The 24,966-nt window shown below is 44.9% G+C and overlaps 1 protein-coding gene across 1 annotated transcript; it reads left to right on the top strand.

Moving 5' to 3' along the window:
* Positions 1-2,209: 2,209 nt before the first annotated feature.
* LOC123345425 (zinc finger protein 34-like) lies at positions 2,210-24,724 on the top strand. Its single transcript, XM_044982291.1, has 3 exons — positions 2,210-2,496; positions 23,112-23,225; positions 23,487-24,724. Exons 1-3 carry the CDS (start codon positions 2,226-2,228, stop codon positions 24,458-24,460), a joined length of 1,359 nt encoding a protein of 452 aa, XP_044838226.1. The 5' UTR covers positions 2,210-2,225; the 3' UTR covers positions 24,461-24,724.
* The last annotated feature ends 242 nt before the right edge of the window (positions 24,725-24,966 follow it).

Below are 24,966 nucleotides of genomic sequence, written 5' to 3'. Positions count from 1 at the left end.
TGCGCTGCCCTGGGGACAGTGTCAGGGGGATCCTGCAAAGCAACTTCTTGGAGTCTGCTTTTTCATCACAGCTGTAGCGCACAGTGACACAGACAGTGCCCCTGCACAATTTCAGTCTAAAGGGACCATTTCAGTTGCTCATAAAATTCTCAAATTTCGTACACGGACCTCGGGTCCAATACCGTTTGGCAGTTACTGTATGTAGTGTAACTGTAGCCATGCCAGTCCTAGGATGTTAGAGAGACAAGGTGGGTGAGGTAATATCTTTTATTGGACCAATACAACAATACCAAAATATACAGAAGTTGGTCCAGTAAAAGCAGGGCCGGCTTTAGAGCGATTCCCCAATTCCCGGGAATCAGGCCCTTTGCCTAAGAGGGCCCCGCACCCTCTGCTGAAGTGCCACCAGAAACAGCAGCAACCGATTGAGCTGCCTTGAATTGCCGCCGCAATCTTCAGCGGCAGCTCAATCGCTGCCGCTGTCTTCGGCGACAGCTCTTTCGAATCAGGCCCTGCACGTCCTAAAGCCAGCCCTGAGTAAAAGATATTACCTCAGGTACCTAGTCTATCTAAAAGCTTTAGGGTAGGCAGTCTCTGTCCTGGATGAATTTATTAATGAATGTTCGATGGGAATCCATGTCTCCCATTTTCAAGAAGGGGCCGGGCAACTGAGAAAATTACAATTTTACCATTTAAAAAAATGTCAATTTTATGCCAATTCTGCTGTCTTAGGAATTTGGACTATAAATTTTACATTTGACAGAGAAGGAACACACAGTGACCCTGACAGACCAGGTCTACACTAGAAAATTAGTTTGGTTTAAAAATCCACACCACTGAGCCCAGGTCTACACTGGGGGGGGAGGAGGGTCGACCTAAGATACGCAACTTCAGCTACGCAAATAGCGTTGCTGAAGTCAGCATATCTTAGGACGACTTACCTGGCCATGAGGACGGTGGTGAATCGACCGCTGCCGCTCCCCTGTCGACTCCGCTTCCGCTTCTCGTGCGCTGGAGTTCTGGAGTTGACGGGGAGCGCGATCGGGGATCAATTTTATTGCATCTACACTTGATGCAATAAATCGACACCCCCACCCCGATAGATCAATCATCACCCACCAATCCAGCAGGTAGTGAAGACCTGCCCTCAATGACATAGCTAAAATGACCTAAGTCCCCATGTAAACAGCATGAAGTAAAAGGAAGAATTTTTCAGTTGACCTAGCTACCTCCAGTTGGGCAGGTGGATTACCTATGCCGATGAGAGAATCCCTCCTGTTGACATAGGTAGTGTCTGCACTGAAGTGCTACATCAGTGCTGATGCAGCTGTACCACTACAGATATTTAAGGGTAGACCAAGCCCTCTGTGTTGGCTGTATAATTTCAGTGTAAAGGGACCTTTTCAGTTGCTTTTAACATGCTCACAGTTATTAGATGGACCTCAGGTCTGATCCAGTCTGGCAAATCCTATGTTCATCTTTAGGGTTGAAAGTCTCCATCCAGAGGTGAGTACTTTAGAAGATTAGAGGAAAACCATGTAGTTTATTTCTGAGAAAGAGCCAGTGGGGAAAAGTACAACTTAGATAATGTTTTCACCCCTCAGCCACGAGGCCGAGAAGCAATATAAAAATATAATTTTCTGAGCAATTCTAATGCCTTGGGCTGCAAGTTTGACAGAGAGAGAATTCCTAGTTCAAACAGTCTCCTCTCTGCAGTCTGGTTGATATCTGTGTCCAAGTATACATATCCACACAAGCTGACTTTTTTCAATTCAGTAAAATTGGTTTAATGACTTAAGATCCAATCTTGCAAGTTTTTTACACACATGTATGTCTTTGAGCATTTGAGTGGTCCTGTTGTCTTCATTTAATGTCTATTATTGTGAGGGTTTAAAACTGTCTCCATGGATTTAGTCCTGGTGGGAGGGGTCGGGTCTATGCTGTAATTAAGTCACCATGGACAAGAATTTTACACACTGGAGCTTAAAGTTGATTTTCTCAGTCCATCTTCAGGCAGCTAAATACGAGGTCTGATGATCAGCCGTGCTGGCCACTCAACCCCAAATTTGGAGGCTCAGAATTTTTGAAATTCAGGCCACTTAGTGAGAGACATGACTATGGATTTAGGAGCATAGCTTTAGGTTGCTCTTTTTGAAAATCTTGGCTCAAGCATCACCTCAGAATGGCAGAGTCTAGAACATTTGTCTTCAGGGGAAGGGACAAGAATGAACTGGGATGTGAAGTTGTCTAGAGCCCCTGAAACTGCCCCAATCACCCTTCTTACCCTGCCAGACTTCAGAATAATGCCTATGTTTCACTCCAGATCATCCCATCCCCCTGAGAGACGGGGAAGGGAAATGGCTGCAGCGGAGCTGGTGACCTTCAAGGAGGTGGCTGTGTATTTCACTGAGGAGGAATGGGCTCTGCTGGACCCAGGTCAGAGAGCCCTCTACAGGGACGTCATGTGGGAGAATTATGAGACTGTGACCTCACTGGGTAAGGAATCCTGTCCCCTTGGGTACTAGACGCGGGTGGTCTCTGAAGCATCTGGGTCTGATTCTGTGCAGGGTTCTTCATTGGTCCCCCAGATTTCAGAGGGATCAATCCCTGAAACCCCACTATACATGTGTGAGAGTCTCTCTCTCCTCTGCACTCCTTACATGGAATAGGAGTTTCACAGGTATAATGATGGTGCTGTTCTCCCCATAATCAAGGCAGTCAATTGGGACAAGCTCGCTTTCTCCCACTGTTCCGAGGGCAGGGTCCACCTCTGGGGCATCTGCCATTTCAGGGTTTATCTGCACATGCCTGGTATAAAAGAAAAGGTAGGCCAATGGTTATGGCTTTGGCCTGACATTCAGGAGACCTGGTTTCTATTCCCTGTCTTACATCAAATGTCTTTAAGTATCAGGGGGTAGCTGTTGTTAGTCTGTAGCCACAAAAACAACAAAGAGTTCAGTGGCAACATTGGGGCTAGCTTCACAAAGGAACAAAGGTATGGTGGTGCTGAGCATTGCTGTGCTTAGAAAATCTCTGTGAGTTACAAAGCATGAGTTAGGGGCCCAAGCAAACTTTATCACTTTGATTTTATGTTTTCTCCCATGTCACTGATAAAAATGTTAAATAGCATAGGAACAAGAACTGATTCCTGCAGGGCCCCACTGGAAACAGAACCGCTCAATGATGATTCCCCATTTACAGTTACATTTTGAGATCCATCAGTTAGCCAGTTTTTAATCCATTTAATATGTGCCATGTTAATTTTCTATCATTCCAGGGTCAAAATGTTGTCTGGCACCAAGTCAAACACCTTACAGAAATCTAAGTTTATTATGGCAACACTATTACCTTTATCAACCAAACTTGTAATCTTACAAAAAAAGATATCAAGTTATTTTGACAGGATCTATTTTCCGTAAAGATTTGCATTAATTACATTAATAAAGAATTAAAGGAGGATAATCAAGTTTCATATGAGCTTCTCCATTATCTTGCTCGGGACTGATGTCAGGCTGACAGACCTATACTTCCCAGGTCATCCTGTTTACCCTTCTAAACACTGACACAAAAGTAGCTTTCTTCCAGTCTTCTGGAAATTCCCCAGGGCTCCAAGTCTCATTGAAAATTAACATTAACAGTTCAGTGAGCTCCATAGCCAGCTCTTATAAAATCCTTGGATGCTGACTTAAAAATGTTTAACTTTAGTCGCTTCTGTTTAATGTTCTCCAGAAATACTAATGGAATGGAAAAAGTGTTGTCGTCACCAAATGATGAGACTATATAATCTGTTTTTCCCGCAAAACAGAACAGAAATATTTATTGAACACTTCTGCATTTACTGCATTATTATTGATAATTCTTCCATTTCCATTTAATAATGGACCAATACCATTCTCAGGGTTCTTTTTGTTCCTAGTATATTTCAAAAACTCCTTCTTAATGTCCTTAATTCTGCTGGCTAGAGACTTCTGTTTGTGTTCCTTGTCTTCCCTTATCAGTTTCCTTCAATTGCTATCTTCTGATTTATATTCATTATTATCAAATTCCTCTTTCTTCCATTTGTTATGTATTATTATTATTATTATTAATTTTTTAAAATAACTAGACACCTCAGATTGAGATTCAGAAAATTTAGCATGCTAGGTGGCTCCTCAACTAAACTAGGCCATGGGAGATACTCAGCCAAGAAGTATGTGCTAAGCCCTACCCCCGCTTCAAGATAGGTGCTGAAGTCTGGGCTGCAGGAAGGCACCTCTTTCTGCTTGGAATTCTCAACTGCCAAGTGTCTTTTCAGCTTAGTTGCCTGTGCTGTTTTAGGAAGAAGCTGTGGGGAAGAGCTGCTTTTTCATAATGTTTAGTTCAGTGGGGAAGGTACTAAGCTAGGTTATGAAGGACCCCTGCTTCAAGTTCCCTCTTCTGCTAAGGGGGAGCAGGGAAAATTTGAACTGGCTTCTGTTACTTTTCAGGTGAGTGCTTTACCACTATGCTACGGGATATTCCGATGGGAATCTTCCTCAGTCTGTCCTGCTGAAGCTCTTCCAATATGGATAACTAATGTAACAATGATGGGTCCAGAGACAGCAAGAGTGAACACCCACATGAGAGGGACTCTGTAGCCTGGTGGTTAGCACACTCTCCTGGGAGACGCTCCAATGGCTTTTTATAAGTTGTTTATCCACAGTGGAACAGCTTCAACAGGAGATCCTGAGGGAACAGCACATCAGAATCACTCATAGTCTAGTGCAGGCTTGCACAACATGCAGCCCGGAGGCCACATGCGGCCCGCGTGGGCTCACTGTGCGGCCCGCGTGGGGTGAGTAGGTGGGCTCATTGTGCGGTCCGCGGGGGGTGAGTAGGCACGCGGCGGGTGAAGGAGGGGGGCTGAAGAGGCAGGCGGGCAGTGGCAGGGGATGAGGAAGCAAGCCGGGGGGGTGGGGGACTGAGGAGGCGAGTGAAGAGTCAGTGGCTGACCTGTTCTACTGATCTGGTCTGGCTCCCATCCCCTCTCCAAGGGTTGCAGCTGTCTGGAGGTGCCTGCCTTCCACGCCTTCCTCAGTCACACCTCATTCATTCAACAGGGCAATTGATTACCAAGTTGGGGGAAGAGCTTGTTCTACTTCTAGCAAAAAGACATTTTTCTTTTACCTTAATTATACTACCTTAGGGGTCCACTATAACATATTACCAAGGTTCAATACCGCTGTTTCGGTGGGGCAGTGCTGGGGAAGAAGGGTTTGTTTCCGTGGGTGTCATGAATAGTTAGTAAAGGGTTAAAGCATAGTACCTGGTGGGCATCTGACCTGAGGACCAATCAGGGAAGAGAATTTGAAACTCCTAGGAGGGAACTTTTCCCTCTGTTTGGGGGGGTCTTTGTCTTTGGCCGTTTGGAGTTCAAGAGACCAGACGAGTTAATCAAGTCCCTACAAGTTCCTCCTTTCTGAACTAATTTCTTCTAGTCAAGATAGTGAGTATTAGAAAGATACTTTGTGTCCTTATCTAATAATCCTATGTTTGCAATTCTGTGTATTTGTTATTGATTATTCTTAATTCTGCTTGTACTGGTTGTACTGAGAAAGAGAGAGGATTCTCTCCAGAACTTAGCAAGGTTATACCCTATGAGTGCCCAGCTTGGATTCATAGAGATTCTATATTTTCTTTTGTTCTCTTAATAAATTCTTTTCTTTTCTTTGGACTTGGTTAATTCCTTCCCTTGGGGAAATTCAGGGGAAGGGGAGGGGGAAGTGGGCTGCTTCCCTGTGTGTAGAGATTCAAGGCGTTTGAATCCAGGCACCTCTGTCTCCAGAGCAGGCTGGAGAGAGGGAGGAGGGGGGAGGTTCCTCCTCTGTGAATTGATCTGTGTTCCCAAGGGGGGAAACAGGGGTGTCCCGGCCCACGGAATTGACCGGGTGGTGGCAGCCGAAGGGGAGACCTACCCTAGGATTTTGGGGTGGGGGGAAGACATGCGGGTCCTCACTTTGAAACCGCCCAGTTTCAAGTGAGGGTAGACTCCTGACAGTGGGACAGGTGGTGCTGTGGGGGGGAATATTTCAGGGGGGCTGGGCAGTGCTGGCGGGGGTTTGGTAGGGCTGGAGGGGTTCGGCCCTCAGCTGTTTTCTCTGGAGTAATATGGCCCTCACCGCTTTATGAGTTGTGCAGGCCTGGTCTAGTGGATAGGGAAGCACCCTGTTCAATTTCTTTCTCCCCCAAAGGCAAAGAGGGGAGTTGAACCAGGCGAGTATCCTAACAACTGGACTAAAAGTTGTGCAAGGGGTAGTCCTCTTCCTCCCCCTCCTCCATTTTCTGCAAGCTCATCTGTAGTGGTGTGGTCCAGCTGGGTCTGGCAGGTGAGTTAATCAGAGGAACGCCTGTCCTGCCCTGCTTCATGCATCACACTGGGGCTTAGGTTCCCAGACACCCGGCATGGCATGGTAATCCATGAACACACAGGCGCTTAGGGAAAATCACTGCAAAACTTTATGCACAGCGAGAGTTTAGGCACCTATTGGGTTTGGAGGCAGCTGAGCAGGGGTTTTGTGAATCCCAGTGGGGACTGATTTTTGGATTTCAGTTCCTAAAGTGGCAGATATGCACCCATGTCCTTTTGTGAATCTAGCTCAGGGGTGGGCAAACTTTTTGGGGCGAGGGCCACATCTGGGTGAGGAAATTGTATGCAGGGCCGGGGCAGGGAGGGTGGAGTGCAGGATGTGGAGGAAGGGGCTCAGGACAAGGGATTGGGGCAGAGAAGGGGTGCAGAGTGTAAGAGGGGGCTCAGGGAAGGGGGTTGGGGTACAGGAGGGGTGCGGAGTGCAGGATGGGGCTCAGGGCAGGGAGTTGGGGTGCACGGGGTGCAGGGTGCAGCAGGGAGCTCAGGGCAGGTGGTTGGAATGCACAGGAGTGCAGAAAGGGGCTCAGGGCAGGGAGTTGCGTGCAGGAGGGGTGCGAGGTACAGGCAGAGGGCTTAGGGCAGGAAGTTGGGGGGCGGGGGGCAGGAGGGGTTTGAGCTCCAGCCGGTGCCGCTTATCTAAAGTGGCTCCGGGGTGGCAGTGGCGCACACCAGGGCCAGGGCAGGCTCCCTGCATGCCTGCCCTGTCCCCACGTCACTCCAGGAAGTGCTGCGGCCCCTGGGTGGGGGGGGGGCAGAGGGCTCTGCGTGCGCACATGTAGCCCTTTGCCTCCCGGCCCAGGGGCTGCTTCTGAGAGCAACGCCGGGCCCGCAGCACCACCAGGGGTAATCCCGCGGGCCGGATCCAAAGCCCTGAAGGGCCGGATCCGGCCCGCGGGCCATAGTTTGCCCATCCCTGATCTAGCTAGTGGTCTCTGAGCCTCGATTCCACATCTGTAAAATGGGGAGACTAGCCCCTCCCTACCTCACAGAAGTGGTGTAAAGATGGATACTTTAAAGACTGTGAGATGCTTAGACACTGAGCTACTAGAGGGGGCCAATCCAAGTACCATTGACAGCACAATGCAACCCTTATTCCAGCTGGAGAGTCCAAGTGCAGTGGCTTAAGGGTTACAAGAGTTCCTTATGCCAAAATCTCTTTCTCTGCTAGTGTTCCCCATTGTCATGCTCCAGTTCTCTCCATCCCTGCTGTAGGTGTTTCCATAGGCGGCAGGTTCGTATAATTTTTGGTGGGGCCCAAAATGGTGCCCCCGCCCCGCTCTCACCCTGTAAGCCGATATAAAATGAAGCTACAATTCGTCGGCACCACAAGATTACAAGGGTCAATTAAAAGTGGAAAGTCAGAAGCAGCACTTGCCTGCTTCAATATACAGTATTAAATTTTGTTGCACCTGTTGTGACAAAGTGGGAATGTTCTTAATGTGTTCTCTGAATACTGTGTGGGTGCCTCAGTTTCCCCTGCAAGGTGCCAACTGATGGTGTTGGGGACAAAGAGATCAGGTGGCCTCCTTGTCCGGAAGAGACACAAAGGCCAGATGAGGGAGTGTCAGTTTGGAGCTGGCTGGGGAAATCGGGAGAGGCCCAGAACTTGGGTCTGGGCTCCCCACCCCACAAGATGGACCTGACTGAGGGGTCCTGTTTTCTGTACCTACAAGCTCTGTTTTAGACTGTGATCCTGTCATCTAATAAACCTTCTGTTTTACCAGCTGGCTGAGAGTCAGGTTTACTGCAGAGTTGGGGTGCAGGGACCTCTGGTTGCCCCAGGACCTGCCTGGGCACACTCGCTGCGGAAAGTGCATGGTGTGAAAGGGCATGCTGAATGCTCCGAGGTCAGACCCAGGAAGGTGTAAGCTTCTTGCCCTGGAGACAGTATGCTCAGAGAGAGGAGGCTCCCCCAGAGTCCTGACTGGCTTTGTATGGAGTTGTTCCAAAGCATCCCAGCATCCCCTTCCACACCATGCGCTTCCTGGAAGTCTGCACAGGCACTGACACTCCCTCCTCTGGCCTTTGTCTCTTTTCCAGGAATTAGGAGGCCACCTGATCTCTTTGTTCTCCAACACCTTCAGTTGGCAGCTTGCAGGAGAGTGGCCCAGGCCATCAGTTGCCTGGAGACAGGGTTGCAGCCATTCTCTGTGCAGACGGCATCACACTGGCCCTCTAGGGCTCTACAACAATCACACCCCCTTATCCCACCATCTAGATCCTTGAGAAATGCATAGGGGAAACTGAGGCACCCACACAGTATTCAGAGAAGAACATTCCCACTTTGTAACACCTGTATACAACTAGTTATATATTTTAAAGGGGTGTAAAATAATCAAGTATTGTGCTAAACACAATGATACTCCAAACTGACCACCAAACTGACCACCAAATTTAAGTTGCACGTTTTTCCCCTCAGGTGAGGGCTCTGGGGTGGGGCTGGGGATGAGGGGTTCACAGTGCAGGAGGGTGCTCAGGGTTGGGGTGCTGGGGGCACAGGGCTGGGGATAAGGAACTTGGGATGCAGACAGGCTGCCCCAGGGCTAGGGCCAGAGAGGACTCCCCATCACCACCACTGGCAGCAGCAAGCTCCAGGGGAGGGACCCCTCCTCTCTCCCCCTGCCCCCCACGGCACACTCACTCTGCACCACAGTCACTGCACATGCTCCTAGGGCCCCTCTCAGGTCCAGAAAGCTCACTCACCTCCCCTATGATGGGTACTGGGGGGGGGGTTGCCATCACAGGTGGCCTTCCATGTTGCTGCCCCTCACCATAACTTCACTGTGGATGGGGGATGGGGCTGCCCCTTGCCCAGCATGGGGCAGAAGTGGGGTAGGCAGGGTGGTGGTGGCTATGGGGCAGGGAAGCAGGGTGTCATAAAATTCACCCAAGCCCCAGCTGCTCAGGTCTAGGAAGCCTCCCTCTCCCATCCCTCCTGTGGCGGGTGGGTTGGTGGGTGCTGGGGGAGGGGGCATTGCCTTCACATGTGGCTTCCTGCCTCCCCTGTGCAGCCTGCTGCGCCTCACTGGGGGTAGGAGTGGGGGCTGGGGCTGGGGCAGGGGGGGAATCATAGGGTCAAACACTCAAACATAATAAAAAATCATAGGGTCAAACACTCACGGAAGCAGCTGCTAAGGTGAGTGATGACCGTCTCCTGGCCAGAAGTCCCCTTCGCGTCTCCTCCAGGTAGGGGCAGGGGAGGGGAGCACAGCACAGCACGGCCCCCTCCACTCCTCTCCCCCTCCCCCTCCCCCTCATCCTCCCGAGGTGCTACAGCAGTAGCTAGCATTGCTCTTTCTTATGCTAATGCTGCAGCTTTAGCCCTTAGGCTGCGGCAGCAGAAGGGAGAGAGACGCGCGCTGCGTGCTCTCTTTACATTCAGGCAGGGAAGCTCCGGGGAGGGGGAGAAAATATTGGTGGAGCAGAGCCCCTGATTATGAATATTCCTGGGGCTTTAGCTCCACGAGCCCATATAAGTTGGCGCCCATGGATGTTTCAGGTGCCCCAGGACCATGGAGGTCTGTGTGGAGAGTAGAGAGGGGCTTTGCAGTGACAGACTATCGAGAGCGGGAGTGAGGAAATGATTGTCATGCTTGGCTAATACTTCTGCTCCTTGATCTCTTGGTTGGGTAGAGTTTTCATTCAGCAAGTGATGAAATTTGGTGAGGTTCGTCAATTTCCGGCAGTGGCGCATGATGGTAACTTTATAGATTAGCAGGACTTTCTATCTGCATTTGAGCCTGGAAGGGAAGAGAGAGGCTACTCTTGGTCTGTAGAGCACAGAGTAGCTTGAGTAGCTGTGTTAAGGGCAGTTCTGGTCATTCTGACATCAATGTCCAGTCCAGGAGGTAGCAGGCTGTGTGTGTAGGACCAGAGGTTTCCTGTGAGAAAATGAGCTGAACAAATCAGAGGGGAGGTTTTGTGCTACTGTGTCTGAGGAATTCTCAGTGCGGTTGTCAAAGTCCCCAACACCATGAGCCTGGTTCACCACCATGTCAGATGGCATCTTTATCCATTTGCCTCAGGAGCATTTGAGAAGCAGTGACTCTGAGAAGGACCAATGGGTCATGGTGAAAACCAACTGAATACAAGCTTCCAGTATGATGCTGTAACTAAGAGGACTAACAGAATCCTGGGCTGCATAAAACAGGGAATATCAAGTAATAGTAATGAGGTGGTATTACCTCTTTATATGGGATTAGTTACACCATTAGTGGATAGCATGTCTAGTTCTGGTGTTCACACTGCAAAAAGGGTGTTGACAAATTAACAGAGGTTTAGAAAAAGAGCTACAAAAATTATTCAAGGTCTGGCAAACCTGTTTTATAGATTCATAGTTTATAAGGCCTGAATGGACCATTGTGATCATCTAGTAATCTGACCTCCTGTATTACAGAGACCATAGAAGCTATGCATCTGAAGAAGTGGGTTTTTACCCACGAAAGCTTATGCCCAAATAAATCTGTTCATCTTTAAGGTGCCACCAGACTCCTTGTTGTTTTTGTTTAAAATAGAGTGTATCTTTTAGAAAAAAATACAATCTTGATTTTATTTCCAATGATGGAGAATCCATCACAACCCTTGGTAAGTATTTCCAGTGTTAAAAATGTGCTAATCATTTCAAGTCTAAATTTGTCTAGTGTTAACTTTCAGTCACTGTTATACTTGTGTCTGATAGACTGAAGAGCCATCTATCATTTAATTTCTGTCCTCCAGGAAGATACTTACAGATTGCAATCACATCATTCCTTAACCTTTGCTTTGATAAAGCAGATAGATTTTGCTCCTTGAGTCTTTCATTATAAGGCCAATTTCCATTCCTGTTATGATTCCTGTGGCTCTTGACTGAGCCCTCACTAATTTTTCAACATCTTTCTTTAATTGTTGGCACCAGCACTGGACACAGTATTCCAGTCCTGCTAATATGATTGTCCAATACAGAGATAACATAACCTCTCTATTCCTCCTTGAACTCTCACAATTGCCACTTTGGTCATAGTGACACATTGGGAGCTCTTGTTTAGGTCACCTCCATGTTTTTTTCAGTCACTGCTTCCCAGGATAGAATGCCCTGTCCTATAAGTATGACCTACATTCTTTTTCCCCAGGAGTGTAATATTTAATATTTGGCAATACTGAAATGTTAATTGTTTGCTTTCCCCCAGCTTAGCGAGTGATCCAGATCTCTCTATATCTATATCATTATTTACCATTCTGCCAATTTTTGTGTTATCTGTAGATTTCATCAGTCATGATTTTGTGTTTTCTTCCAGGTCTTTGATAAAAATGTTAAGTATTAAATAGCATAGGGCCAAATATCAATTACTGGGTGGCATCACTAGAAACACACCTGCTTGTTGATACTTTGTTTACAGTTACATTTTAAGACCTATCAGTTAGCCAGTTTTTAATCCATTTAATGTTTGTTATGTTAGTTTTGTTAATCAAAATGTGAAATGCCTTACAACTATCTAAAGGCCAGATTTCCAATGGATTTAAGTGCCTAATTCCCACTGGGAGTATATTTAATCAACACCAACTACACACAGGTTACATCAACATTATTATGTTTGTCAATCAAACTTTTTATATGATGAAAAAAGGATAAAGCTAATTTAATATTTATTTAACCCTTCTGCTTTTTCTATATTTGTCTACTATTTTCATCTAGTGGTGGACCAATACCATTGTTATGGTTCCATTTGTTCCTAATATACTTTAAAATATTCCTTCTTGTGGTCTTTAATTCTGATGACTATAGAGTTTTCCATGTGTACTTGTGCCTCCCTTATCATTTTTCTATAATTCATAGCTTTTAATTCATAGTCATTGCTATCAACTTCCCCTTTTTACCATTTCTTATATATTTTAAAACAAAATTACATCTGCTTTGATATATATCTGCTTTCACCTCCTGTTTAAGACAGCTGGTTTCTTTAAACGCTATGTCCTTGTTTCTTATTTACAGAATTGTGGCATTTTGGACATGTAGTTAAAATGTTCTTAAACAGTTCCCAATTAGCATTCATTATATTCTATTTAAATTATGTCTCCCAAATAATTTGCCAGCAGGGTGGATTTGATTTAAATCAAATTGATTTAAATCACTAGTCAGGAAGACTCGATTTAATCATGGATTTCTACATAAAAGTGCATTCTTCTTGGTTGTTATAACCTTAATACATATTCTTCACAACTCAGAGAGAAATGTAGGTTTCATTTTTAGAAGGCAACAAAGAGTCCTGTGGCACTTCGTCAGATGCATCCACGAAAGCTTATGCTCCAGTACATCTGTTAGTGTATAAGGACTCTTTGTTGCTTTTTTACAGATCCAGACTAACACAGCTACCCCTCTGATTTTTAGAAGGTACACACTATACATTTTTAAAGTGATTTGTTTTGAAAACTTTTCAGATTAGTTTTACAGCTATATCAGAAAATGAATGATTGTTTGGTTATTTGAAGCAGTTATTTATGACATCATTGAGAGGTGAACTATCTCCAATTCAACAGGTTAATCATTACTATTTGGAGGATTTTCTTGCCATGCTGTAGTAGGAGGAGAACATCATCAGACAGACATTTAAATTGTTTTATTTAACTAAAACAACTATAGTTAAATGGGGTTTTTTTAACAAAAATTAAATCGACTATTGTCAGGGTTCCCTCCCCACTCTGAACTCCAGGGTACAGACGTGGGGACCTGCATGAAATACCCCTAAGCTTATTTCTACCAGCTTAGGTTAAAATTTCCCCAAGGCACAAATCCTTTCCTTGTCCTTGGATGGTATTGCTGCCATCACCAAGTGATTTAGCCAAAGATTCAGGAAAAGGACCACTTGGAGTTCCTGTTTCCCCAAAATATTCCCCCAAGCCCCTTCACCCCCTTTCCTGGGGAGGCTTGAGAATAATATACCAACCAATTGCCTTTAATAAAAGTACAGACCAGGCCCTTTATCTTTAGGACACTAAAATCAATCAGGTTCTTAAAAGAAGAACTTTATTATAAAGAAAAAAGTAAAAGAAGCACCTCTGTAAAATCAGGATGAAAGGTAATTTTACAGGGTAATAAAAAGATTTAATACACAGAGGATTCCCCTTTGGGCTCAACTTCAAAATTACAGAAACAGGAATAAACCTCCCTCTTAGCATAGGGAAAATTTACAAGCTAAAACAGAAGATAATCTAACGCATTTCCTTGCTATTACTTACAATTTCTGTAATTTTAGATAACAGAATCATAGAATATCAGGGTTGGAAGGGACCTCAGGAGGTCATCTAGTCCAATCCCCTGCTCAAAGCAGGACCAATTCCCAGCTAAATCATCCCAGCCAGGGCTTTGTCAAGCCTGACCTTAAAAACCTCTAAGGAAGGAGATTCCACCACCTCCCTAGGTAATAGAGGGGAATGATCACGTCCCTCGATCTGCTGGCCTTCCGTTAGCCTTCTTGGCAACAAAGGCACACTGTTGACTCATATCTAGCTTCTTATCCACTGTAACCCCTAGGTCCTTTTCTGCAGAACTGCTTCCTAGCCATTCAGTCCCTAGTCTGTAACAGTGAATGGGATTCTTCCATCCTAAGTGCAGGACTCTGCACTTGTCCTTGTTGAGCCTCATCAGATTTCTTTTGGCCCATCCTCTAATTTGTCTAGGTCCCTCTGTATCCTATCCCTACCCTCCAGTGTATCTACCACTCCTCTCAGTTTAGTGTCATCTGCAAACTTGCTGAGAGTGCAGTCCACGCCATCCTCCAGATCATTAATGAAGATATTGAACAAAACCGGCCCCAGGACTGACCCTTGGGGCACTCCGCTTGAAACCGGCTGCCAACTAGACATGGAGCCGCTGATCACTACCTGTTGAGCCTGATTATCTAGCCAGCTTTCTGTCCTCCTTATAGTCCATTCATCCAGCCCATACTTCTTTAACTTGCTGGCAAGAATACTGTGGGAGACCGTATCAAAAGCTTTGCTAAAGTCAAGGAATAACACATCCACTGCTTTCCCCTCATCCACAGAGCCAGTTATCTCATCATAGAAGGCAATTAGGCTAGTCAGGCATGACTTGCCCTTGGTGAATCCATGCTGACTGTTCCTGATCACTTTCCTCTCCTCTAAGTGCTTCAGAATGGATTCCTTGAGGACCTGCTCCATGATTTTTCCAGGCACTGAGGTGAGGCTGACTGGCCTGTAGTTCCCCAGATCCTCCTTCTTCCCTTTTTTAAAGATGGGCACTACATTAGCCTTTTTCCAGTCATCCTGGACCTCCCTCGATCCCCATGAGTTTTCAAAGATAATGGCCAATGGCTCTGCAATCACATCCGCCAACTCCTTTAGCACCCTCGGATGCAGTACATCTGGCCCCATGGACTTGTGCTCGTCCAGTTTTTCTAAATAGTCCCGAACCACTTCTTTCTCCACAGAGGGCTGGTCACCTTCTCCCAATACTGTGCTGCCCAGTGCAGCAGTCTGGGAGCTGACCTTATTTGTGAAGACAGAGGCAAAAAAAATCATTGAGTACATTAGCTTTTTCCACATCCTCTGTCGCTAGGTTGCCTCCCTCATTCAGTAAGGGGCCCACACTTTCCTTGACTTTGTATCATTTCAGGATCTTTTTAGGAGCTGGTTTACCTGCTTGGTCTCTCTCTTTGTCCCGAGAGGGAACAAACAAAGAGAGCACAAGCAAAACCTTCCTTCCCCCCTCTACCCCCCCCAGATTTGAAAGTATCTTCTTTCCCCATTGGTCCTTCTGGTCAGGTGCCAACTAGGTTAAGTGAACTGATTAACCCCTTACAGGTAAGTGATTCTGTACTTCTGGCCAGGAGGGATTTTATGTTACTTCATACATAAAGGTTGTTACCCTTCCCTTTATATTTATGACAATTATGTCAGACAGGTCAACATGAGAAACTTAAAATATTGGCTTCTGCAGCTAACTCAGTCATCTTCATCTTCATTTTCCTGTTTGTTCATAATCTGGAAAAGAAAAACAAGCTTTCCTGCTTTTTCAGGTCCCAAACAATTTCTCAATTTGGAATGAATTAGTCCAAAGGAAGAAAATATGCTTTCTACACTGGCAGAAGAAGCTGTTAAAAGTGAGATTATCACTTCAACAGTCTCTGAATCCAAGTGCTTAAGAGACTTCCACCAGTTCACAGATGTGACTTTCTTTAAAACATCATCAGCAAACATATATTTCTTTAATGGTTCACCCTTAGCTCTGAAGTTTATTATAGTTGGCATTATGGAGGGATGATTGCTGGATGTCCATGTCATAACCAACTCCTCTTCTTCAGCAGTTAAGGTTTGACCCTGGTACCGAGTATTGAGAATATTTGCAAGAAAATGAGCTGGAGATAATGCTTGTCCCATTCGTTTTTTTAATGCTTGTAATTTAACTCTGTCATTGCATATTTCTCTTTTAAGATCTCACTCAGTTCCTTCCAAATTTCAACAGTGTCAGCAATAAAACAGCTATTTCCCTGGATTTTGTTCAAGGCTACAGAAATAGGCTTCAGGGTACTCAGCATGTGTTCAACATTTCTCTTAAGCCCAATGTTGAGAATTTTGGCTGTGACAGTGCCATTATTTTTTCACAATTTTGTTCACAAACTGTCATCAGATTAGGCCAGTTCTTGATATAGTGCTCAAAACAGTCCACTACTGAGTTCCAACGCCCATCTTGAGAGTTAGCTTGGTTCCTCCCACTTTTTCCAAAGCAGCTGCTGCAAAGTGGTTGTTACAGAAGTATTTTGCAATTTCAACAACATTAGCCTTTATTTCTGGAACACTGAGGTCTTTGGCTAGGAGGTGCATCAAATGAGCACTGCAACTGTATGTTATTAGCTTGGCACTCTCTTCTAAGTAATTTTTTCTCATCTTGGATACATTTGCAGCATTGTCTGTGACCAAGCTGCATGCTAGAATTTGAATTTTTTTTCAGTTTGTTATAGCTTTTACTGCTACTTCTTGTAAGTATTCGGCTGTGTGCACATTTCCTGATGTATCAATTCTTTCTGTAAGGAAGACATTCCTTTCTTTTTTTTTTGTCACACAAGCACATACAACAGGATCATTGTGGACACTGCTCCACCCATCAAGACTCAGGTTAACAATTTCATCCTCTAGACCTTTTGCACACTGCTCAGTTTCTCTTTCATACTCTTCATCCAGCAGTTTGCCTGTGACATCTGCTCTGTTGGGTGGGCTGTATCCTGGTCTTAATGACTGAACCATGTTAATGAAGTGTGGGTTCTCAATCATACGGAAAGGAGAGTTTGTTGCATATACAAACCGGGCAACTTTTTCATCAATTACATCATTTTGTAATCTGCTGGTTCTTATCACAAACTTATCTATGGTTGTTTCTGGATGATGGAGATTTTTTTTTCTTTTTGCTACAGGTGATATACTGTGGCTATGTGACATACATGATGTGACTGAAACACTATCATTGGCAGATAACTCTGAAACTATAGAAAATGATGGTGATCTTGAAGGTGGATAGTCTTCAGAATCCTGTATGTTGAGGATGGATTCTCCTAAACAAAATAAGTCAATGCAGTTATTTAATTATTACCATACTGCTCATTTAGTATTACTCATTGCATTCACTGACACTCAGTACTACTTTAAAGGTGAAATTGTAAAAGGAAGATCTTCCTCTTTCAGCTATTTATTTTTTATCACAACTGTATCTAAAATGATTGTACCACAGACTAACAACTATATTTTTTTCTCAAACATAAGAATTCAAGAATAGTCCAGAAGGAAGACAGGTGGTCCTTAAGAAAGAAGTATGAAATAAAAAAGTTTACCAACCATGAAGATCCCGCATGTTCAGACATGTACCTTTCATCATCTTCAATGCAGCTTTCTCCTGAGAAGGAACACTTCTCATGATGTTGTTTCATTTGGGCAACCAGGCCTTGCATTTCTTTGTTGTACTGTTTGCATTTTGCATGCATGCCTTTCTCACCCACAGATAGAGGAACTTTAAATAAAATATTAAGATATTCCCAAACTACGTTCCTTTAACGGCCTACTGCCATTATAGGTTTTCCCTTCTAGGTAGAGAATGGTGCGAGATCTCAAATCAATGAAGGGTACACTCAGAAAGACCTCAAGACTTCTGGAATATGCTGCTCAAAGAGTTTCACTTTTGTTTCTACTGCTTGACCCTCCCTTCTCACATTTATCTCCAGACTTCTTCTCCTTGTCCAGATCTATTCCGCCCCCAACAATCTTCTATGCATCGAACTTTTTGAAACTTTTCTCTTTTAGAGAGAGGTAAAGGATTGACTCTGTGTTCACAAATTTGCAGAGGGACAATAGGGTTGAGGTCTGTTATTTCTCACCTCTATATATTATTTATTTATTTTAAAACATTTTTGCTGTTAACAAACATGTTATCTTTGGAGAGACAAATCCAGTTGGAGAACTGCAAAACTAAGCATCTCTGATGGTATCTTTTAGACTGAGCAGTGAGTCTCATTGGGTAGATAGAAAGATTAACCTAAATAATCTATACAGAAGCCCCTGGAACCCCATAAATTGGGTCCCTAATCCATGAACTATTGGAACTCATTTACAAAACTTTTCTTAAACATTACATGAATATATTGTCTAATACTATAGAATTAGAATTTATAATCCCTATTCCATGATGAGATATCTTTGAGCTATAATGTATCTTAATTAAAACTATCTTTAGATAGGCTTTGTCCTCAAAAAGCATTTTATCAAAAAAATCCAATTTAAATTAAAAAAAATCTATCCACTCTGTTTGCCAGATAATTGTCGTTTTGTGAAATGGCCCTTCGAAAGCACAAATTATGTATATCTTGTTGGTTTGGACTTCATTCTGTTTGATATTTGCAAATGCAATCTGGGCATTGCTGAGAGCTGTATTGTCATGTAATGTCCATTCTAAACTGGAGCATTACCTCTGGCTTAAGTCTTCATTTGTAACAACCAAAGATCTGCATAAAGTGCACTGCAAAAGACATAGAATTCTGCAGTAGCACCAAAATGGGAGTGAACTCTTAGCCTTAGCATCTTACTTTTTTGAAATTTCTCTGGGGCATGATTTGGGCTATTTGCCCCATAATAATTGCAAAGCAGAAGACATTAATGAACCTGATCCAGAAATGTTTTTCTTTTTCCTTTCTCTAGGTGATGGGTAAAATAGTTACACTATGGTAATTTTTGCAATGTTGAAGGAAATGGGCATGTTTAGTCTAGACAAGAGAAGACAATGGAGACAAATGATAACAGATCTCCAATACGTAAAAGGCTGTTATAAAGAGAATGGTGCTAACTTGTTTTGGGTGATCACCCAGGGTAGGACAAGAAGGAACTGGTTTAGTTTGCTGCAAGGGAGATTTTGGTTAGATATTATGAAAAAACTTTCCAACTTTAAGCATAGCTGAGCATTGGAACAGGTTACATAGGGAAGTTGTGTAATCCCCATCATTGGAGGTTTTTAAGAATAGGTGAGACAAACACTTGTCAGGGATGGTCTAACTTTATTTAATCGTTCCTCAGCACAGGGATAGACCAGATGACCTGCTGAGGTTCCTTCCAGCCCTATGTTTCTATGATTCTGTTTCAATGATTCTATGACTTGCCCTGAAGCAACTGCTATTTTTTAGTTTTCTGATCAGTTCCTCTTTATCTGTCAAGATGAGAGCTACTGTAGAACTCCCCTGTGTTGAATGCAGCATGTTTTGAATTAGGACATTTTCATCTCCAGTTTTTAGACATTCCAAGAAGAGTTTACAGAGTAAGAGACTTAAGGAGCTCAGTATATTTAAGCAAAGAGATGGCTGAGTGTTGACTTGATCATGGTCTACAAGTACCTACATGGGGAAGAGCAGAGGGCTCATCAACCTAGCAAACAAAGGCAAAATGAGAGCCTATGGTGAGAAGCCAAAGCTAGACATATTCAGTCTAGACATAAAGCACAAATGTGTAACAGTGATTTGAATTAACCATTAGAACAACTTACCCAGAAACATGGTGGATTTTCCATCTATAGACATCTTTAAATCAAAACCGGACATCTCTTTCTAAAAATATGTAAAAATATTATACAGAATTCCAAAAATATGTCATTCTAAAAGCTGAACCTCAAAATATGGGCTTGCTTGTAATAGGGTTTGATTTAGATTAATAATCAACAAGATGTCAGACAGCCACATTCATTCGGTTTATTAAGTAAAGACAGATCAGCACAAATACAGAAAGGCAAAGGTTAACATAAATCCCTTCTGTGGACAGCTTCACAGTTTAGCCTGTTCTAAACTGGTTACAATTCTGTGGATTTTTACACCGTACCTTCTGCCAGGCCGAATTGATAGCAGCAAGGGCTGGGTTCAATACATAGGGGTCCCTTCCCTGGGAAAATCTTACACACACCCCTGAGTGCCTCGAAGAGGCAATACTTCCCCTCTCGCAAGCACAGAGTCTCGGTGTAGCAGAAAAGGTTTAATTACATGAGATAAACAACAAGCATTAAATTGGGAAAACACCTCAACTAGAGTTCATAGACCAAACCGTGAGCAAAGACCCACCCCAGGAAATTGGGCCATGTCCTTTTCCCTGGGCTCTTGAGTCCAGCAACCCCCAAATCACCCCAAGACTCCAAAGTCCAATACCCCAAATGTCCCCAGAGTCCAGCAATCCAAAGATCACTCACAGTCCCAAAAGTCCCACAGTCCCAAAGTCTCTGTCCTGGGTCAGTGCAGCCCCAGATTTTGAGAGTCTATCTGCAGAGGTCCCCCCCCCTCCCAGCCTAGGTAGAAAGGGGCACCTTACGTGGTCCGGGGCCAACTGCCCTGCCTTTCCATGGGGTTCTGCTTCCGCCTTCTCCACGAACTGCTCCGCTCTACCAGCCACTCCACTCTGCTCCTCCAGCCGTCCTCACAAACTACTCCGCCCCGCTGCGCTCTGCCAGCTGCTCTGCTCCACCAGCCGTCCCGTGATCCGCTCCAGCCGTCCCTGCAAACTGCTTGGCTCTGCTCACTCCGTGGGTCGCTCCACCTGTCCCACAGCTGCTCCGCTCTGCCAGCTGCTCTGCTCCACCAGCCATCCCGTGATCCGCTCCAGCCATCCCCACAAACTGCTCGGCTCCACTCACTCCATGGCTCCACAAACTGCTCCACTCCGCTCTGCCAGCTGCTCTGCTCCGCAGTATAGCTTCAGGCTCCCTCACTAGTTAGCACAGTACTCAGTGCTCTCAGCTCAGCAATTCCAGTTCTTTAGTGATTTCAGCTCACAGTAGGGGAGCCCCAGTGCTAGTGCACCATTAGCCCAAAGTGAGTTCAGCTCAGTAATCTGTATCTAGATTCTTAAGGGAATCAAAAATCAACTCTGATATTCCACAGTGGAGAGAGAAATAGGTGGAACTGGTGCTTTTGGCTCACACAAGGCACCTACACCACCAGGTACAGATCCTATCCCCAGCCTCTCTCTCAATTCACTGGGTTTTGGAACCCATGTCCCTTGTCTAGCAAGTGCTATTTAGTTGATAGTGAAACCCTTTATAAAAAAAAAACAGTTTCATAGTTCCTCATTTACCTAATCAGGGTGACAACACTTTATTCCTCCTGCCCCAATAACAAAGAAATTGGGGATCCCACAGCTGTGAAAGTAACCATTTTAGGCTGCCGTGGGCTATGCTAGGTGGAGTGGGTGTGCCTATGCAAACACGATCAGCCTCTGAAATTCTTTTCCACACTCGCCATAATTCACCACCCGATGTCAGGGTAGAGCTCATCCTGACTCTGCTTACACATGTTTACAGTTATTCTAATTGAATGTCATATTTCTTCTCAGCTACAAACCCCACAATTTTACATCTTGCAGGCAGACACTGTCTCCAGTCAGATCACGGTCTTCTACTTTTATACAAAAGAAGCAATGGTCTAACTATACAATTTAACTATAAATAATTTTCCATATTATCTTAATATAGCACCCACTATTACAATACTTAATTATATGATTTGTGGTTTACCCATGTAACCAATCATTTTATTTTGCCCTTTGCATTTGGAACTTCCTGTGTAGCTGCAAAAATAGGCTATACTCTAGATATAATTCCATTCCATTAGCAATACACAGTTCTTCTGGTAGTAATGAGAGTATGGCTTATATGCTAACATGATACAGAAATAGCTGATTGAGTTTCTCTGGCCTGTGTCATGCAGGAGATCAGACTAGATGAACATAATTGTCCCTTATCAGAGGGATTGCTGTGTTAGTCTGTATCCACAAAAACAATGAGGAGTCCAGTGGCACCTTAAAGACAAACAGATTTATTTGGGCATAAGCTTTTGTGGGTAAAAAACCCACTTCTTCAGATGTATGGAGTGAAAATGCAGTCTCCTTGTTGTTATAATTGTCCCTTTGACCTTCAAATGTCTGATCCTGTGTCTACCCAGGTATGTTGTTAGTCTTGTCTCTGGACTCAGGCACCAGTTACCGAAAAAGAAAAAAAAAAAAAAAGAAAAAAAAGCTATTCAGCAAAGTCCTAAGCATGTGCTTAACTCCCATTAAAGTGAATGGGACTCAAGTATCAAGCATAAGTTCTTTGCTCAGTGGTCTACCTGGGATCCTATGCAAATGAGCTTCATGAGATTTATTGGGAGGGAGCATCTCCCGCATTTGAACCCAGATGGGAGGAGAATGACTTCTCCTCTCGATCTGTCCTCTCTGGGTCTGTGGTATATGGAGCAGGGTGAGGAGAGCCAGCCCCAGGCCTGTGGTTTCAGCAAGCTGGGTGTCTGGGGGGGCAGAGCAAGACTCACGGGTGATGGGGAAGAACTGAATGACCATTGATTACTATGGGGATGGACCCTAGTACTAGTCCATCATCACCTCATGAGAGGAGGCTCTTTACTCCTGCACTCCACTGGAGGCAGGTGTCTAGTAATCTTCTTTCCATGTCCTGGGTGGTGTTTCCTCTGTTTATTTCATCACTGCTTGTATCAAGGCACTCCCTAGAGGCCCAAATAAAGGATCACAGCCCCAGTGAGCTGGGTGCTACTTGGGCACATAGTGAGAGACTAATCCCACCTCCTGCAGAGAGCTCCCAGTCTAAGTAGTATCTTCCATTTCTGGCTCGTGCTGTAGATGGAATGGGGTATGTAAGTGTGGGAGCCGAGAATCAGCAGTGATGGAGACTTAGGGCTCGTCTACACTACAGCTTAAGTCAATGTAACTTACGTCGCTCAGGGATGTGAAAAAGAAACACCCCCACTGGAAAGACGTAAGTTACATCAACCTAAGTGCTGTCCACACCAGTGCTACATCTCCTGCTGACATAGCTTCTGCCTCTCTCAGAGGTAGAGTAATTAGGCCGATGGGAGAGCACTCACCTGTCAGCATAAATCATCTTCACCAGATGTGCTACAGTGGCACAGCTGCGCTGATGGAGCGTTCTAGTGTAGACTAGCCCTATGTTGCAAACCAGACACCTAGAGAGTGTAGCAATTCTGCTCATCCACCTGGGGCACCAGATAGGGTGATTTCCCAGGCAGAGTGGATGAAGTCTTGATCCAAACCAATTCATCATTTGCAATTTATAGCCCAGATTCTGTGTGTGGTGGGGGAAAGAGGAAGGAGCCTCTCTGAGTGTGTGACTCAGATTCTGGGTCTGGGAGTAGTAATAGCAGTGACCATAACAAACAAGATCAATGCTTGTTTCCTTGCCCCCAAGCAGGATTTCCAATTTCCAAACCTGATGTGATCTCCTGGCTGGAACGAGGAGGGGAGCTGTGGGTCCCTGATATCAAAGGGTACAAAGAAAGGGAGAGCCCAAGAGATGCCCACATAGGTGAGTAATTGGCTAAAATTCAGTTTTTATATCCTCCTGACAGCTGTTACTCATGGGTTTTCAACAAACTTGTTTGACCATGTAACCTGTCCCCTCATCCATATCTGGATGTGAGTGGAGGCAGAATTGGTCCCCTCCTATTTCTACCCTGGGGAAGGATCTGGAGGGGATTCCTCTCAGCATTTTTCTACCCCCACAGCAGCTACTTTGGTTTGTTTACCCTTTTGCCATGCCTCTTTTTGTGGTTTCCTTTGCCCCTAGGTACAAGGAGTGACTCCTGTCTGGATTCTCTCTCTATCCCAGCAGCTGATGGGACGGTGAGTGAGAACGAGGAGAAGAATCCTCAGCCAGTGGAACTGCATGGAGCGCTGTTGGGAAGAGCCGAAGAGGACATTTCCCAGAGTCCTGAGCAGGGAGAAGCCCATGAGAGCCAGAACAGGCCAGAGACACAGCAGGGAATCCAGCCAGGAGAGAGATGGGATAAATTGATTCATCGGAGCAGAAGGGCGAAGAAAATGAAAGAAACTGTTCCGCAGAGAATCCCTGCTGGAGAGAGAACCAACATATGTGGTGACTGTGGGAAAAGCTTCTGTTGGAGATTAGACTTGATTAGACACCAAAGAACCCACACAGGAGAAAAACCCTATAACTGCCCTGACTGCAAGAAAAGCTTCAGACGGAGCTCGACCCTTATTGAACATCAGAGAATCCACAGCGGAGAGAAGCCTTATAAGTGTCCTGACTGTGAGAAAAGCTTTCGTTGGAGCTCAAACCTCACTACACATCAGAGATTCCATACAGGAGAGAGACCCTATAAGTGTCCTGAGTGCGAGAAAAGCTTCTTTTGCAGCTCAGACCTCGCAAAACACCAGAGAACCCACAGTGGAGAGAAGCCCCATAAGTGCCCCGACTGTGAGAAATGCTTCAGAAGCAGGTCAGAACTCACTCAGCACCAGAGAACCCATACGGGAGAGAGACCCTACAGATGCACTGTATGTGGGAAAAGCTTCCCTCAAAGCTCACAGCTTCTGCTACACCACAGAATCCACACGGGAGAGAGACCCTATAACTGCCCCAACTGCGGGAAAAGCTTCAGTTGGAAATCAAACCTTATTAATCATCAGAGAATCCACACGGGGGAGAGACCCTATAATTGCCACGACTGTGGGAAATGCTTTAATCAGAGCTCAAACCTTAACAAACACCAGAGAATGCACAGAGGACAAAAGCACTAGTAATGTCATACTAGCGATGAGCCAAGTGAATAACACCTTTGTGAGTCCCATCCTCTGTTCGGCTCTTACAGTTTAGTTTGGTGCTAGTAATTTTATAAGCTCTAAATTATTGTTTATTCTTGATTGTGGATATGGGCCTAAAACACTAAGGGACTTAGGCGTTTTGACACCGAGTGTTGCAACACATAACTGAGGTGCCTAGAAAATCACAGGAACAACAATGGGATCCACAAAGTCTGATTTAGGTGCTCACGCTTTTTATACAATTAATGGAGAGAGGTACATTCCTTAGAATATGATCTTCAAAATACCAGTCAATGGGAGATGCTGACTGGGGTGGGGGGTGGAGGGGAGGGTGTCTTAAGCCCTGCCTCTGTCATGGAGAAAGGTGCCTATGTCCAATCTTCAGGGAGAGACCAATCTCTGCTTACAATTCACAAATCAGGGATGAAAGGCACTCCTCTGACACGTTCGCTAGGAGTGTTCAGAGGCTACCTAACTCCTCT

The sequence above is a fragment of the Mauremys mutica genome, chromosome 12 (assembly GCF_020497125.1).
Source record: "Mauremys mutica isolate MM-2020 ecotype Southern chromosome 12, ASM2049712v1, whole genome shotgun sequence".
NCBI classification, from domain to species: domain Eukaryota; kingdom Metazoa; phylum Chordata; order Testudines; family Geoemydidae; genus Mauremys; species Mauremys mutica.
Note: the sequence above shows the minus strand (reverse complement) of the source record. Positions and strands in the feature narration are given on the sequence as shown.

What these genes read in the sequence shown, in the direction of transcription:
- LOC123345425 (XM_044982291.1), top strand. Translation starts at nt 2,226, where the DNA reads ATGAACTGGGATGTGAAGTTGTCTAGAGCCCCTGAAACTGCCCCAATC. An exon ending in TGAGACTGTGACCTCACTGG is followed by an intron (nt 2,497 to 23,111) that starts GTAAGGAATCCT and finishes GCCCCCAAGCAG; the next exon opens with GATTTCCAATTTCCAAACCT. An exon ending in CCCAAGAGATGCCCACATAG is followed by an intron (nt 23,226 to 23,486) that starts GTGAGTAATTGG and finishes CTTTGCCCCTAG; the next exon opens with GTACAAGGAGTGACTCCTGT.